The sequence below is a fragment of the Nyctereutes procyonoides genome, unplaced genomic scaffold, assembly GCF_905146905.1.
Source record: "Nyctereutes procyonoides isolate TBG_1078 unplaced genomic scaffold, NYPRO_anot_genome, whole genome shotgun sequence".
Classification (NCBI taxonomy): Eukaryota; Metazoa; Chordata; class Mammalia; order Carnivora; family Canidae; genus Nyctereutes; species Nyctereutes procyonoides.
Genome location: NW_026575131.1, coordinates 32,324,761 through 32,340,146, shown reverse-complemented (window position 1 = coordinate 32,340,146; position 15,386 = coordinate 32,324,761). Strand labels below are relative to the sequence as shown.

At 41.4% G+C, this 15,386-nt stretch overlaps 1 protein-coding gene across 12 annotated transcripts in view; it reads left to right on the top strand.

The window, feature by feature from the left end:
• Nucleotides 1-15,386, top strand: part of PXK (PX domain containing serine/threonine kinase like) — a 79,824-nt gene that overhangs the window by 26,901 nt on the left and 37,537 nt on the right. For 8 of the 12 annotated variants that reach the window (XM_055343163.1, XM_055343162.1, XM_055343173.1 and 5 more), the window contains exons 2-4: nt 969-1,019; nt 2,846-2,893; nt 11,587-11,773. In XM_055343163.1, the coding sequence (XP_055199138.1) occupies nt 969-1,019; nt 2,846-2,893; nt 11,587-11,773 (286 nt within the window). The remainder of the gene's footprint in view (nt 1-968; nt 1,020-2,845; nt 2,894-11,586; nt 11,774-15,386) is intronic. The other 4 variants (XM_055343165.1, XM_055343164.1, XM_055343171.1 and 1 more) reach the window with 1 other exon arrangement.

Sequence of the window (15,386 nt, the reverse complement as noted above, 5' to 3'; positions counted from 1 at the left end):
GTGTATGTGTGATCCAGTTTCTCTGTATGCTAGCTAGCATTTGGTTTTTTGTTTGTTTGTTTGTTTTAGTCATTGTGGTAGGTATGTGATAATATCTCTTTGTGGTCTTCCTGTGCATTTGCTTGATGACCAGTAATATTGAGCATCTTTTCTTATGCTTATTGCCATCTTCATACCCTCTTGAAAAGAATGTGTATTCTTATGGTTTTGGATGAAGTGTCCAAAAATGCTCATTAGTCTGTTGGCTGATGGATGAAGTGTCCAAAAATACTCATTAAATCTGTTGGCTGATGCATTGTTGTAGTATTGTTGGGTTCTTCTGTGTCCTTCCTGGTTTTCTAATTGTTCTATCAATCTCTGAGAGAGTGGAAGCTTCCAGCTGTAATCATGGGTTCCCCAGTTTCTTCGTTCAGTTCCATCAGTTTTTGCTTCCCATATTTTATAGCTCTGGTGTTTGGTACATACACATTTAAGATTGCTATGTCTTGCTGGTAGAGTACTGTTTTATCTTGATGCACTATCTTTCTATCTCTAGTAATTTTCTTTGCTCTGAAGTCTACTTTATCTGCTATTTTCACTTAATTTTGATTCGCTGATTTGTGTGTCTTTTTTTTTTTTTAAGATTTTATTTATTCATGAGATGCCTGGTTGGCTCAGTGGTTGGGCATCTGCCTTTGGCTCAGGGTGTGATCCTGGAATCCCTGGATCAAGTCCCACATCGGGCTCCCTGCATGGAGCCTACTTCTCCCTCTGCCTCTCTCTGTGTGTGTCTCTCGTGAACACACACAGAGAAAGGCAGAGACACAGGCAGAGGGAGAAGCAGGCTCCCTCTGGGGAGCCGATGCAGAACTTGATCCCAGGACCCCGAGATCATGCCAAGCCAAAGGCAGATGCTCAACCACTGAACCACCCAGGTGCCCCCGATGTGGGTGTCTTTTAACTGAGGTTCTCTCTTTCCTCTTTTTTAGGAGTATATAATTCGGGTGCAAAGAGGAATTTCTGTAGAAAACAGCTGGCAGGTAAGCTTTTTTTTTTTCGTCACTAGAAAAATGTTTAAGCATTTAAACAAAAGACTGACTTGGGGCATCCAAATTTGTGGAAAAACCAAAACACGCATAAATATGAATCCTTTTACTTTTAGGTATAAACCTTTAGCATAAATAAATAAATAAATAAACAAACAAACAAACAAACCTTCAGCTTTACAATGTCTATTACCAGAGATTTTTCTGCTCCCATTTATCTGGTTTAATTTGTGTATGATGTTGCCATAGAGAGTTTTGAGGAATGTATTCTCTAGTTTGACCCAGACTAGGATAGATAGATAGTAGGCAGGTTAATTGTTTTGTTCTTAGTAATTCATACTTCCTCCCCTGCAGCCATGGTGTAGGTAGGGGTGGTTAGAGTTAAGTCCATCAGGTAGAAAGGCGAGATGGTACCCTGGACATCGTACAGCTTGGATGCTCTGCATTTCATGGACTCCTCAGTCCACTCATGGGCAAATGCTAATAGTGCTAGTCTCCCCCATGACTGTAGGTGAGGGTCACCTTACAGGCTTAGAGGGGGCCTCAGAGAGAAAAAACTTCCTACTCAGATCCAGAGGTCCTAACTATGTTAGTTGACTTGCAGAGGGTAGCTGACTTCTCTACAGGGGCCATTTCTTTCTTGCCTCTGTAATTATAATCACCTTCCCTTGGTCTTTGCCTGAAATTTCAAACAGCTTTTTGTTTGAATAGTTACACTATTTAATATCTAGTGAGCATTTGTTGTTAGGTACTGGTTCAGGCACATTTAAAAACCATTCTACATGATTATACCTCCTCATTTTACATTCAAGGGGTAAGTAAGTAGGCCATGGTCACACTCCAGTCAGTGACAGACCAGAGTTGGAGTTTGTATATTCTCTATGATTAACCGCTGTGCTGCCTTTTCTCTTTTGCACTTATGAGGGATGGACTTATTTAACTCTTTGATGTGTAGTTGGCAAGCAGGGCAACAGCCATTGTCCTACCAGAAAAATCAATCCTTGGTGTAGTCTTCCAGATATAATGCATTAGGATCCCCGGGATATTTAACAAAAATGTAGACTCTTAGGCCCCACTGTGGACCTACTGGTAGGAGATTCTCTGAGGGCAGAGTCTGAGATGATTGGTGGGCAATTCTACTCACTAACATTTGAGATTCATCAATAAAGGTTGAAGTCAAACCATTCAAAAGCAAAATAATTTCCTTGCCCAGAGCCTGAAGAGCTAGTGGAATTTGACTCTGGCCTAATCAGTGGCATCAACATAACTCAGAAAGAATGTATAGACAATGGAAAGTGGACTGTCTGCCAAGAGGGAAAACACGGGAATCCAGGAGAGGTATGGCCTCTCTGCCTGCAGTTACAGTCCTGTCTCTTGAATGGTGGGCTCTCAACTGGGAAAAGTTTTATCCAGGGCAAGGATCAAATGGCTTCACAGCTGTCCACTTCCTTTTAATTTGATTTCATGTTCAGTAAAACTTTTTGGAGGTAAATCATTAATTCATCTTTCCAGGTGCCTGGTTAATGAGAAAGGTATTTAAAGGGCTATTCACCCTGAAAACAAATATATCATCTTTCTCTCTTACCTGTTGGTATCTTATGTGTTTGGCTGGCATTAACCAGTTTCCCATGGCTCAGCGAACTCTGGGCACTGCTAGGTTTGTTTTCTGGGTCTGTCCAGTTAAGCAAGTTAAGCACCAGGTATAAACCCCACTATCCTTAGTACAAGTACTTCAGCCCTAGAATGCCAAGAAGTATTAAATAAGGAAATGAAAAGAGATGGTCTTTGCCGAATGAAAACACCACTCTCTTGTCTTACAGATTGTTAGGAGATACAGTGACTTTGATTTGTTGAACAACAGCTTGCAGGTAAATATTTGAAAATACCAGTGACACACAGTCATGGCTTGGGTGTCTCAGAAACGGGTTGGAAATGGCAGTATCAAGGCAAAATATTAGCAAATTTCCCTGGCGGAGGAGATAGACTTATACTTTAAATAGATAATGCATGGCTCTAAGAGTAAACTTTTGAGAACAAACACGTAATTTATAATAGTCACCTTGCAAGTGAGTACCTTTGTGCGAGACTGCATCCTTACAATGGGCATGGGATGCTGTGTATCATCTCCTTGCACAGAGGAATGACCAGCTGGATTGTTGGAGTCATTCACTTAGAGCTGGGACTATCTCAGACTCTCATATGCAGCATTGCAGATCAGTACTCAGCAGTAACTAGAGACAGCCTTTTTCAGTGTAACCTTTTTTCTCTTAAATACATCTAAATCCCTTTGATTTAAATGTTCCTAACTTGGTGGCCATAAAGGAAAGAGGAATGAGCTATAGAGTCTTTTTCTGGAAACAGCTGTGATGGTAATGAGTGAAGGGTCCTAGAGGGGCTTTACCACCACAGTAAGTATTGGCAATAGCACCCACATCTCCATTCCACACGTCAGTCTTCAAGTGCCATGGGTAACTGCAGACCACCAGGCTTGGGTCATATCTCAGATTTTTTTTTAAAGATTTTATTTATTTATTCATGACAGACACAGAGAAAGTGAGCATATCTCAGATTTGATTGGTAACATAAAACCTGAGCCAGAGCACTTGGCTTATGACCAGTTCAGCCAGGAGGTGAAGCACTGCTCCCTCTTCATTGGTGAGCTATCTTCTCCTCCTCCTCCTCCTCCTCTTCTTCTTCTTCTTTTCTTCTTTCTTCTTTCTTCTTCTTTCTTTTTTTAAAGATTTTATTTATTTATTCATGAGAGACACAGTGAGAGAGAGAGGCAGAGACACAGGCAGAGGGAGAAGCAGGCTCCATGCAGGGAGCCTGATGTGGGACATGATCCTGGGACTCCAGGATCAGGCCCTGGGCTGAAGGCAGCGCTAAACCGCTGAGCCACCCCGTCTGCCCTAGCTGTCACTTCTTACTTACTCTGAGTGACCTCTGATCCTGTCCACAGAAGTCAGAAGGACTGCTGACTGGGAGGGAGCAAAATGCTTCTTTCCTTCAAAGGGCCATGGTTAGGGATCCCTGGGTGGCGCAGCGGTTTAGCGCCTGCCTTTGGCCCAGGGCGCGATCCTGGAGACCCGGGATCGAATCCCACGTCGGGCTCCCGGGGCATGGAGCCTGCTTCTCCCTCTGCCTGTGTTTCTGTCTCTCTCTCTCTCTCTCTCTCTCTCTCTCTCTCCCTCTCCGTGTGTGTGTGTGTGTGTGTGTGTGTGACTATCATAAATAAATAAAAAAAAATTAAAAAAAAAAAGGCCATGGTTATTGATCAGACTTTGGAAAATAGCATAGGTAGAATCCAAACTTTAACATTCTTTACAATCCTGCTAAAAACATGAATGCCTCACTTTCTCTCTAATAGAATTGGCCTGAGTGTCTGCAGATCTTTATGTAATTGACAGATAATCATGCATTTGATAAATACTGTTTTTTTAAATGTTAATTATAGTATGACAAATTTAAATTTCCAGGTAAAATACTGGCAGAGATCAAACTCTCTTCATTGATGGATTTAATTGGTTTTATTTTGGATTTTTACAGCATATTTTTTCCATTTAGACAGAAGCTGGGTCTGTGATGACATTGTAGATAAGACACCGATGTGTGGTTTACTCCAGCAGTGGATTTTCTCCACAGATCTCTCCAGATATTCTCATGCAGCATTTCCACAACGGTGTGAGCCTTTGGGAGTTAGCATTGAGCCTAGTATGTGTTTTCACCTTGATGCACAGGTGAACTTTTGCCCAGCAATCTTCATACAGTGTCATTCAGCCAGGACTGAGTAAGACTCATGGGAGGAAGATTTCTGAAATTGAAAATGTCTAGGCCCAGCCCCTAAGAACAGGTGGGGAATGGGGGAGTGGGGGAGAGGATTTTATCTGCTGTTTGTTCTTGCTTAGGGAATGAAAGTTTGGATTTCTGTGACTATTCATTTACGGCCTTTTTAATATAATAGGATTTTATTTTTGCTTCAGTGTAATTTTCCCTTTAAAAATAGGCACTTTCAGTGTGCATTTTATTTCAAATGCAAATATCCATGTGTATTGATGTTGGCATATGCTGGGCAGGATATGGCCAGACATCATTTCAGTGGGAGGTTTTTCTAAATCCAAGTAAACAAACAGAAGAAAGTACATACAGCTTTTTGGCAAGAAAATAATTTCAAAACAACCTCCATAAAACAGACCAAAAAGACTCTAAAAACCACAGAATAAAACTGTGACCATGATTTTTAGTGTCTGATTACCGTTCTGATGGATAAATGAGTTCCTGCTGAAAAAAGAGAAATATAATACACATATGCGAAGTTGTCTGACTCCAATAGGAAAGATGACAAAGTGAAAAAAAAAGCAGGATGTAAAATTATACATGCAATATAATATAATATAATTACATGAATTGTTTAGAAAAAAAGATTGGAGGGAAATATGCCAAACTGTTAACAATGGTGATCTCCAGGTGGCAGGATTATGGGTTATGTTTTTTTTTTCTGGTTCTTTATACTGTTTTGTACTTTCCAAGTTCTCTATAAACAAGCACATGTAAGCTATATAAACAAAGAAATAGGAAAAAATGGTGCATTTTCCCAAGTTACTATAGTGAGCATATTTTGTGGTAACAGTAAAGAAGAATCACTACCTTATTTTAAAGCTTTATTTTTTATTTAATTCAATTTGCCAAGATTGATTGATTGATTTATGAGAGAGAAAGAGAGAGAGTGTGTGAGCATGTGAGCAGGGAAGAGTAGGCTAGGTGGAGAGAGGGGGAGAAGCAGACTACCTGCCGATCTGGGAGCCTGATGCAGGGCTTGATCCCATGACCCTGAGATCGTGACCTGAGCTGAAACCAAGAGGCAGCTGCCCAACCGACTGAGCCACCCAGGTGTCCTGAATCCCTACTTTATTTTAAAGGCAACATCAAATTAGTAACCATGTAGGGAGACCACAAACAGCAAAAGAGCAGGAGCTAAAATGATGGGAACTGGGCTGGGAATGCTCAGGTTGGGAAGGATCCCAGACTCTGGCCCTTACAGCAGGGAGGCCTTGGGTCATTTATTTTCCCTCTCCATCCTCACTTTCCCCATCAAACAAGGGATTGAACCAGATGACTTCTCAGTTCTGTTATAGCATTGGATGCTTTGTGATTTGAATTTTATTGCCCACTGTTGACATAGGAGAGACTCTACTGTACATCGAGGGTATTGGGACAAATAAAGGGTCTGTTGAGAGCTCAGAACTCCCTAGAATACTTACTGAAATATAGTTGAAGGCAATTTGCAGACCACTGAGATCTGATAATGAAAATGAGAGATTAACAGATTTAGAGTTTGAAGATTCCTCCTCCAAACAGAAGCTAGTTTTCTTGAAGCTGCAGTATAGTTTGTTATGTAATTTGGAGGCTTCTACTAGCATGGGTCAGATTGTGGGCTCTAGACCTCACTTTGGCAATCATTTCCCCTTTGCTTTGTTACTCTGCAGGTGTTATGGATGGGTCTTTGGGGACTTCTCCATTGGCTTTCTCTTTCCTCATATACAGGGAACTCAAGAAGGGAATCCATAGGGCACATTAAAAAGGAAAGCTATTGAAAATGGGATGGCGAGGTGTCATGGCTTGAAGCCATCAATGTGGAGGTGTTTGGAAATCATTGGCATGGTGACTTGATTGCTCTCTGGGCTAGTATTCTCTTCCCTCCCTTCTAATGAGTCATTGGACTTCTAAATTTTATATTCTGTAATTGTCAAACATTTTAGAATTTTTGAGAGAAAGCTGAAAGAGAAAGTGTCTCTTGAATGCTAATCTTTTTTTAAAAGGCAAGATTTTAAAATAACACACACATTATATACTTCTAATACTTGTGGAAATATTTATTGTGAGATCTTAAGGCAGAGCAGGAAAAAACCTCTAATCTGTCTAGCAGACTGGCATAGCAGGGGCACTCTAATTGCAGCTGTTGGCAAAGAACACTTGGTTTCACCTGATGATTTGGAAGAGCTGATGGGATGTCTGGGCAGATCAAAGTATTTTCCTAAAGTGAAATGAAGCTTGAACAAATAGATTGATGGAAGCTTGGAGGCCACAAAGTTCAGAATGAATACCTTATTAGTCTCATTTTCATATCCCTACCATGAATGAAAAATAGTTCTCTTGGGGTTTGAATCTGATGATGTCCTGTACAACTCTCCATTCTGAGTCATGTGGGATTCAGCTGGGTCTCCTGTTGGGTAGTGCAGGCAAATGGGCTGATACTGGTTCATGGCAATTATATATATATATAATTAAATGTGTATATATATATGTATATATGTATATATTTTATATATACATGTATATAGTTCTTATTTTTTATTTTATTTATTTTAGAGAGACAGAGCATTAGGGGGAGGGACAGAGGGAGAGGGAAAGAGAATCTCAAGCAGACTGCACTGAGCACAGAGCCAGATGCGGAGCTCAATCTCAACCTTAAGATCACAACCTGAGCTCCAAGAGTTGGACACTTTTTTAAAAAAGATTTTATTTATTTATTTATTTATTTATTTATTTATTTATTTATTTATTTATTTGAGAGAGAGAGAGAGAGCGCGCGCGCAAGCACATAAGTGGGGAAGGAGGGGCAGAGGGAAAGGGATAAGCAGACTCATTGTTGAGCGCAGAGCCTGGTGTGAGGCTGGATCCCAGGACTCTGAGAGTATGACCTGAGCTGAAGTCAGACACTTAACTGACTGAACCACCCAGGCACCCCAAGTTCATGGTAATTTTTAAGACTCCGTGCTGTATATATGTTCAGTTTCATAAGCAAGAGTTGTTTTTTTTAATTGAAAAAAGTAGTAAATGAGAAATGTAAACATTTCATAGTATAGAAAAAATTTGTTGGCTAACACACTCCCAGTGTTAGCTGTTCTCGAGGAGGTAGTTTGAGTCCTTTTAGACTTTTTTTGAGAACATATAATCATATCCCATGGGCTTAAACACACACACACACACATAAATGATATTATATTCTGCAACTTAATAGAAGAATTTTAAAAAGAAATACCAGTTGTGTTTTTAGTAGTACCTTTGATTATTCTATATTACTCAATGCTCTGGAACAAAATAATAATAATAATAAAGTGATTCACTTGGATGTGTACTAGCCTAGTGATCTGCTTTCTTCTTAAGTATGCTTTTTATTTAGTCAATAAAGAAGCTGCTATCCAATTGTATGAATGAGGAAAATGACCTGAAATTTATATGTCTTATCTGGCAGTGAATTATACCATGATAGAAAATTCATTCTAAGTATGCTCTGATACTTTTTCATAATTATGTTGGAGAAATAGGCAATTTAGGATTGTCAGCCAACCTTTTCATCTTGTCCAATATTGAGTTCAAGGTCTTCACTGTTGTTTGAAAAATACAGAATGAAACAGGCTAAGTTAGGTTTGCCCACATGGGTAGCTTAGATTACATTCTTTTCTGAATTCAAGATGCCTTTCTCTTTAGACCTTCCCCTCAATCAATATGCATGTCACTTGGACTGCTCTAATCCAAGCACACGTGTAGAATACAACTGCTCTTTGGAAGTGATTTTTCTCATTAAGATATGAATCTGATGCTTGGTTTTTAAATTTTAAAAATAGACTCATAAATTTGTAAGTGATCTAGAAAATGATTGAGCACCTGCATTTACTTTTCCTTCCACTTGAAGCCACTCTAAAACAACAGTAAGTTGATACCCACACGCGCACGCACACACACACACGCACCCTCAAGGACAAGTAGAATAGGAAAGGATAAAATCACAACAAAACCTTTGAAGCTGAAAATCCAGTGGATGAGAGTTAACCTGTTAGGCAGAATTCTGACCTGGGAGGGGGAAAGGATAACCCCATTGGGTCCCAATTTACAACACAGAATCTCCAAAAGGTTTAGCACAGGTGCTGCCCCCCATATGGGGCAAGGCCAAGCTGAAATCAGGAGTTGAGAGTATGTTGAAGAAGTGGTCACGTCCCCAGGTCTTCACCCATCTAGCAAGTTAGTCCTGTACTTCTCCCTCCTGCAGAGAATTGGAAGTTTATTCTCCAGAGAGGGTAGAACAGTCTTTGGATTGAGGAATGCAGGCACAGTTGAAAATAATTACATGATACATCTGTTATGTATTATGTAATACATAACCCCCGACTTTGCTCCCTTCTGCAAACCTCCTTCCTTTTAACTCCCAGAATATTGGTAGTAGTACCTAGACCCTCCAGGCAGGAGACTGGAAGATGGGGGGAGAGGGATCTGAGGAAAGAGCCGAAGACACTGAGGTCACAGGTTTTCCCAAGGAACTAGCTGAGTGTGGTCCTGTGCTAAAATAAAAGCCACAACAGATAAGCCCTAACCACTCATTGAGTGCCCCTCAGCCAGCTTTTGTTGTCCGCTCTTCAATATGAGCAGACAGCCCAGGATCACCAGATTTCTAAGGAGTACTTTTAACATGAGAGATAACAATGAAAACAAACAGGAAAAAAAAAAAAAAGAACCTTCAGGAAACAATATATACAGGAAGGGGAACATTTCAGACACTTTAGAAAAATTATCTTTCATAATCTCAGATAAATTGCATTACATTCTGGATGCTTTTGAAGAAAAGAAAAGTACTCAGAAATAAAAAGAAGTTACACCTGGGTGGCTCCGTGATTTAGCATCTGCCTTTGGCTCAGGGTGTGATCCTGGGGTCCTGGGATCAAGTCCTGCATCAGGCTCCCTGTCAGGAGCCTGCTTCTCCCTCTACCTATGTCTGCCTGTCTCTCTGTGTCTCTCATGAATAAATAAATAAAATCTTAAAAAAAAAGATATTAGTGGAAATGAAAACTCTTTAGAAGAGCTGAAAGATAAAGGAAATATCCCAGAAAAATTTTTCAGTAGGAAAAAAAATTGTTTAACAAAGGTGGAAACTAAGAGAGAAAAGAGAAGAGAGAAAATGGAGGACCATTCCAGAAGGCCGACACTGGAGTAAGAGTTCTAGAAAAAGAAAGCAAAGGGCATTTCTCATATAAGAAAGCACCAAAGAACATAAGGATATTGGTTTCCAGATAGAAAGGGCTGAATACTCAGCACAGGTGAAAATAGACCTGCAGAAAGGCATACGGAATTCACAAACAGGTCAAGAAGACCCAAAAGCTTCCGGGGGCAGGGGGGAGGCAAAAACCACAAAACAAAAACGGAAGCAAGAATCTACTGCCAACAGCAGCACTGGAAGCTAGAAGACAATAAAGCAGTTCTTAAAAATTCTGAAGAACAAATATTTCCAATTTAGAATTCCACATCAAGATTCTCTATCACTCAAGTGTGAGGGTAGAATAAAGACATTTACACATGCAACTTTTCAAAAATTGACCTCCTCGGCTCCCTTTTTAGAAAGCTGATGGAGGATAACCCCACCAAAAATCAGGGATTCTTCTACAAAAAAGGGAAGTATGGATATAGAAATGGGGTTCAGCAGAAGAGAAGCAAAAGCATTCCTAGGATGATGTCTCAGGATGCCACCTTCACAGCAGGCATAGGGACTACCAGTCCTGCTTGGAACAGATGCTTCTCAAGAGGATGCAATTGTTGCATCTTTGTACCTGAATATTTTGAGAAAATGCTTAGTGGAGAGTTTGGAGTTGAAGAGAAAGCTAAAACAAACAAGACCAGTAAATATAAAGGAATTGTGCATGGCTTTCTGGCTTAGTGGTTAGTATCACCTAATGTAAATGGGAATATTGCACTAAATAAAATTATAACTATATTGGTGGCATTAGGAATAGGTTGTGTGTGAGGTGAAATCAGGATTGTGGGTGGCTCAGCGGGTGAGTATGTCTGCCTTGGGTTCAAGGCGTGATCCTGGGATCCGGGATCAAGTTCCTGCGTAGAGCCTGCTTCTCCCTCTACCTATGTCTCTGCTTCTCTTTCTCTGTGTCTCTCATGAATAAATAAATAAAATCTTTTAAAAAGAAAGGATTGTGAAAGAGAACTTAATCCATAATGGGAAATTAATAGATAATACCTAAAAATGCAAATCAATTCAGCCCTCAGCCCAAAAGATTGGCTGAGAGAATTGGATGTGGCTGTCTCTGGGTAGCTGGGAATAGCTAGGTAATATGTTGGCAGGGTTGCTTGGGGAGGAGTGTCATGGGACTGCTAACCAAAAAAAGACCATTTGACTCTTGAAATTATTTTCACGTATAAGTTTGATAGAAAGAAAAACGTCTTTTTAAAACATTAAGTTTGAGGCACCTGGGTGGCTCAGTAGTTAAGCATCTTTTGGCCCAGGGCTTGATCCCAAGGTCCTGGGAGCCTGCTTCTCCCTCTATCTATGTCTCTGCCTTTCTTTATCTCTCATGAATAAATAAATAAAATCTTTAAAACAAAAAAAAAAATTAACTTTGAAAGTTGCTATGGTGAATATAGCATTTTATCAGTTCTGAGTTGCAGTTCTTCGCATTTTTTATCATAGCACTGAAATTAGGTTGCATCTTTATGAAACGTGGAGGCTCAGGTCTCATTTGAGGATGACATGAGTGTAATGCTTTTTCTCTTTGAATTAAAGATTGCGGGCCTCAGTCTACCTCTTCCCCCCAAAAAACTGATTGGTAACATGGATCGTGAATTCATAGCTGAGAGGCAGAAAGGTCTTCAGAACTATCTCAACGTCATCACCACAAATCATATCTTGTCTAATTGTGAGCTGGTGAAGAAGTTTTTAGATCCAAACAACTATTCTGCAAACTATACTGGTAAGCAAAGGGATCTCGGGATTATGGTTGTGTGACTAAAAAGGCATTGTTCCTTGCTGGAGACGACGTGCGGGAGAAACTATTTCCAAACAGGGACGTGTGTATGTTTGTTACAGGGCATTATTCACTTCCTCATACTTAACTTGATTGTAATATACTGGAAGAGTGTGAGAGGAAAATAATTGCTTCTAAAATGTTGGTGATATTTGCACAGAAGAATATGAAAGAGAAGTTACTGGGTCTAGGTACTTAGAGTCTTGTCTTTATTATCTTCTCTGACAGAACAGAAAGTAGATAATCCACAATAATTTATACCATAATCTGATTTGGATTTTTTTGGCTCTGTTTTGTATTTTCTGGGAATTACTTTGTACCAAGTGGTTAAAAAGGGTCTTTTTTGTGTCTTCCCAGTTGCTACCGGAGACCCACTCAGTGCAAAGCCTAAGGAAGTACTAGTTCTCTTCCAAACCTTTCCTGGATCAATCAGGGGATTGAGTTGGGAACAGTGCTGGTTACACACAAAGCTAGCATCAATAAACTAAGCCCGTTGTTAGAAGGATGAATGATTAAATATTCAGTATACGCTGGTGTGGCCTTGAAGAGACCACTGAAACTGTTGTAGAACTGAAGCAGTAATGAAGAACTGGACTGATTTGTTAAAGCTGAGCCACGCTTAGAGTCTTAGTGGAACTGTGGTATTTTTAATAAGCTGATTTCCTTGCTAAGAGAATAGATTGTTTACATGTTACATTTCAGGTCCTCAAAACACAGCTTTTGAAATAATTAGGGGGAGGCACTTCTATTCCTTTTTCAGAGAGAGGGAAATAAAAGATTGCTTGTCAGGTATCAAATTTTTCATGTAACAGACTCACCCAGAGAACTTTAAAAAATTCTGATGCTTAGGCTGCACTCATGCCAATTAAATCAAAATCTCTACTGGTGGGGCTCCTAGTTTTTAAAGCTCTCCAAGAGATTCCAATATGCAGCCAAGTTTGAAAACTACAGCCCTTGGGCCTTGGTATTCAGTGTGGTCCTCTGACCCACAGCATTGGCATCACTAGGAGTTTGTCAGAAGTGCTGAATTCAGGCCCCATCCCAAACCTAGGGATCAGGATCTGAGTTTGTTAACAAAGTCCCCAGGTGCTTGCTGAGAAGCCTTGCTGTAGAATGTACCTCCTGTCTTCTAGTGGAAGTACCTGCAGAGGTGAGAAGAATGCCTTTCTAAAATGCAACCAAGTGAAGGAAAGTTTAATTCAAACGCACAGTTACTCTAAGTGACAAAATTGATCACTAAGTTATTAAAAGGCTTTCATTCTTCACCCCATTGTTTTTTGGTTCATATAGGAGAAAAGGCATCACAAGACTGGGGCTCCCAGGACAGCTTAAATTCTTCCAGAGTAACATCTCTCATGGCTTTCAGTTACCATGCTTCACTTGATTGTTCCCCAGATTGTCAGATGGTGAGCCATCTGGATTGACTGTTACCAAATATGCCCTAATGTAGCCTCATTTGTTGGTTTGTCTGTTTATTTCCTGAGAGTGTCTGCTCATGTGTTCCTGAGGGCAAGCATCGAGGCATAGTGCACACATGATGACACCATTCTCTCTGTAGACCTTCACTCTCTGCTACACCTATGCCATGTGCTGGGTGCACACCTGGGTGTTGGGGGTGCAAGTGCCTGGAGGTTGTGCTCCCTGCTCTTAGAGAGCTTGAACTAGGAGGACACTGAATTACCTGGGGTCGGAGCTAGAAGAGATTTTAGAGCAGGTGTATCAAGGTTAACCCTTTCATTTTATAGATGAGAGCTAGCCTGAGAGTAAAGGCCTTGCCTAGGGTTGTACATTCGTATGACTGTACAAGTGTACAATATCTGAATGCTTTCCAATTAAAATGCTGCTTTGCCCCTGGAAGATTATCCAACCCTTATATTTCTTTCTACTGTACCCCCTCATTTGCTGCTATTCTTGATCTTTCTCCCCATCCCCACCCCCAACCACATGGCAGACAGTCAGGAGTCCAAAGCAGATGTGGGCAGATGTGTAAGAATGCTGCCAGAGACTCACTGAGCACAAATGCTCAAGAAGCTGCTACTATTTAGAGGACACAGTCCAGTAATGAAACAATGAAATCAGAGAGATGCTGATTTATTGCCCCATTGAATGAAATGTCAGAATTCTCTTGCCTTTGGGCTGACTCACTAGCAGCCTCAGGAAAGGGAAGCCCAGGCAGCCTCCTCTGCACCAGCTCCATCCCAGAAAGCCAGGAGGACCTGTCTGGGCTTCCCAAAAACTCATGGCCTGTGGTTCCTAAGGGCACTCTGCATACTTCCAACATGGGGCACTTCTTTAAGCAGGGCCACTTCCCCCTTTTATATGGATAATGTCTCCACCTCTTATATATATTTTTTTAAGATTTTATTTATTTATTCATGATAGTCACACAGAGAGAGAAAGAAAGAGAGAGAGGCAGAGACACAGGCAGAGGGAGAAGCCGGCTCCGTGCAGGGAGCCCAACGTGGGATTCGATCCCGGGTCTCCAGGATTGTGCCCTGGGCCAAAGGCAGGTGCTAAACCGTGGCGCCACCCAGGGATCCCTCCACCTCTTATCTTTTTCCAAGTGGTCTATGGTCACCACCCTACTCCATTTCAGGACTTGAGTTTTGTGTCATGTGGCTGATGTCACCAAGGCCACTTTTCCTGCTTCTTGCTCTGAGGTTGAAGATACCTAGTTGGAGGGGGACTGTGATGCCACCCCAGGTCCCAGGGGATGAGTGACTAGGCGCTTCAGGGTATCAATAGCTACTTCCACTCTCTCTGAGTCTCCAGCCTGAGATTTCTGATCTTTTCTTTCTTTTCCTGATGTTCTCCAGATGACCAAAGAAATAGAGGTCCTTGGTGCCCTGTGGAGGAGTTATGAGGTGTCCATTTGTATTACCAAGTTTAACTGAGGGCCAGCTTTTGTACAGGGAGAACAGGTGTCTCCCAGTCATAGGCACATACCCCACCCCCCTGCATACCTTACTTATTCATCTTATTAACAAGGTGCTTCTATCATTTATAAGCCTCAGTGCACTGTAGCCATCTTCCCATTGCAAACCTCAAACCCCCTCAGAATAAGGTGGTTTTTAGTGTCCATGCAGAAGTCACTTGGACCAGAGAGATAAGAAGGCTTGGATCCTGGTCCCAGCTTTGTCATCAGCAGCATTTCCCTTCTGCGAGCCTCGGTCCTGACCTGTCAAACAAGATCAGGGGGTGGTGAGTGGACAGGGAGTAGGTGGGCCCTCTTCTAGTCCTGAAACCCCGGAACCCTAAGAGTAGGTCGGGTAGTAGTGGGCTCCAGGATAGAGGAGGGAGGAGGGATGGGGTGGGGATTATACTCAGATCAAGGGCAGGGTGCTTTGGAGAGGTGGTAAAGCCAAGTCCGCTTTGCAGGCCTCTGCGTAGATGGGGATCTGGAGCCCAGTTGCTGGGCTGGAGGACTCTGTTCTCTGCAGTCACTGTGGGTCGGGGATCTAGGAACTCCAAGGCTACACATAGTGGATGCAGCTGGTACATTCTGAGGGGAGAAGTCAGAGCTCCATGGGAAGCACAGGATGGATCTGAAGGCATCGTT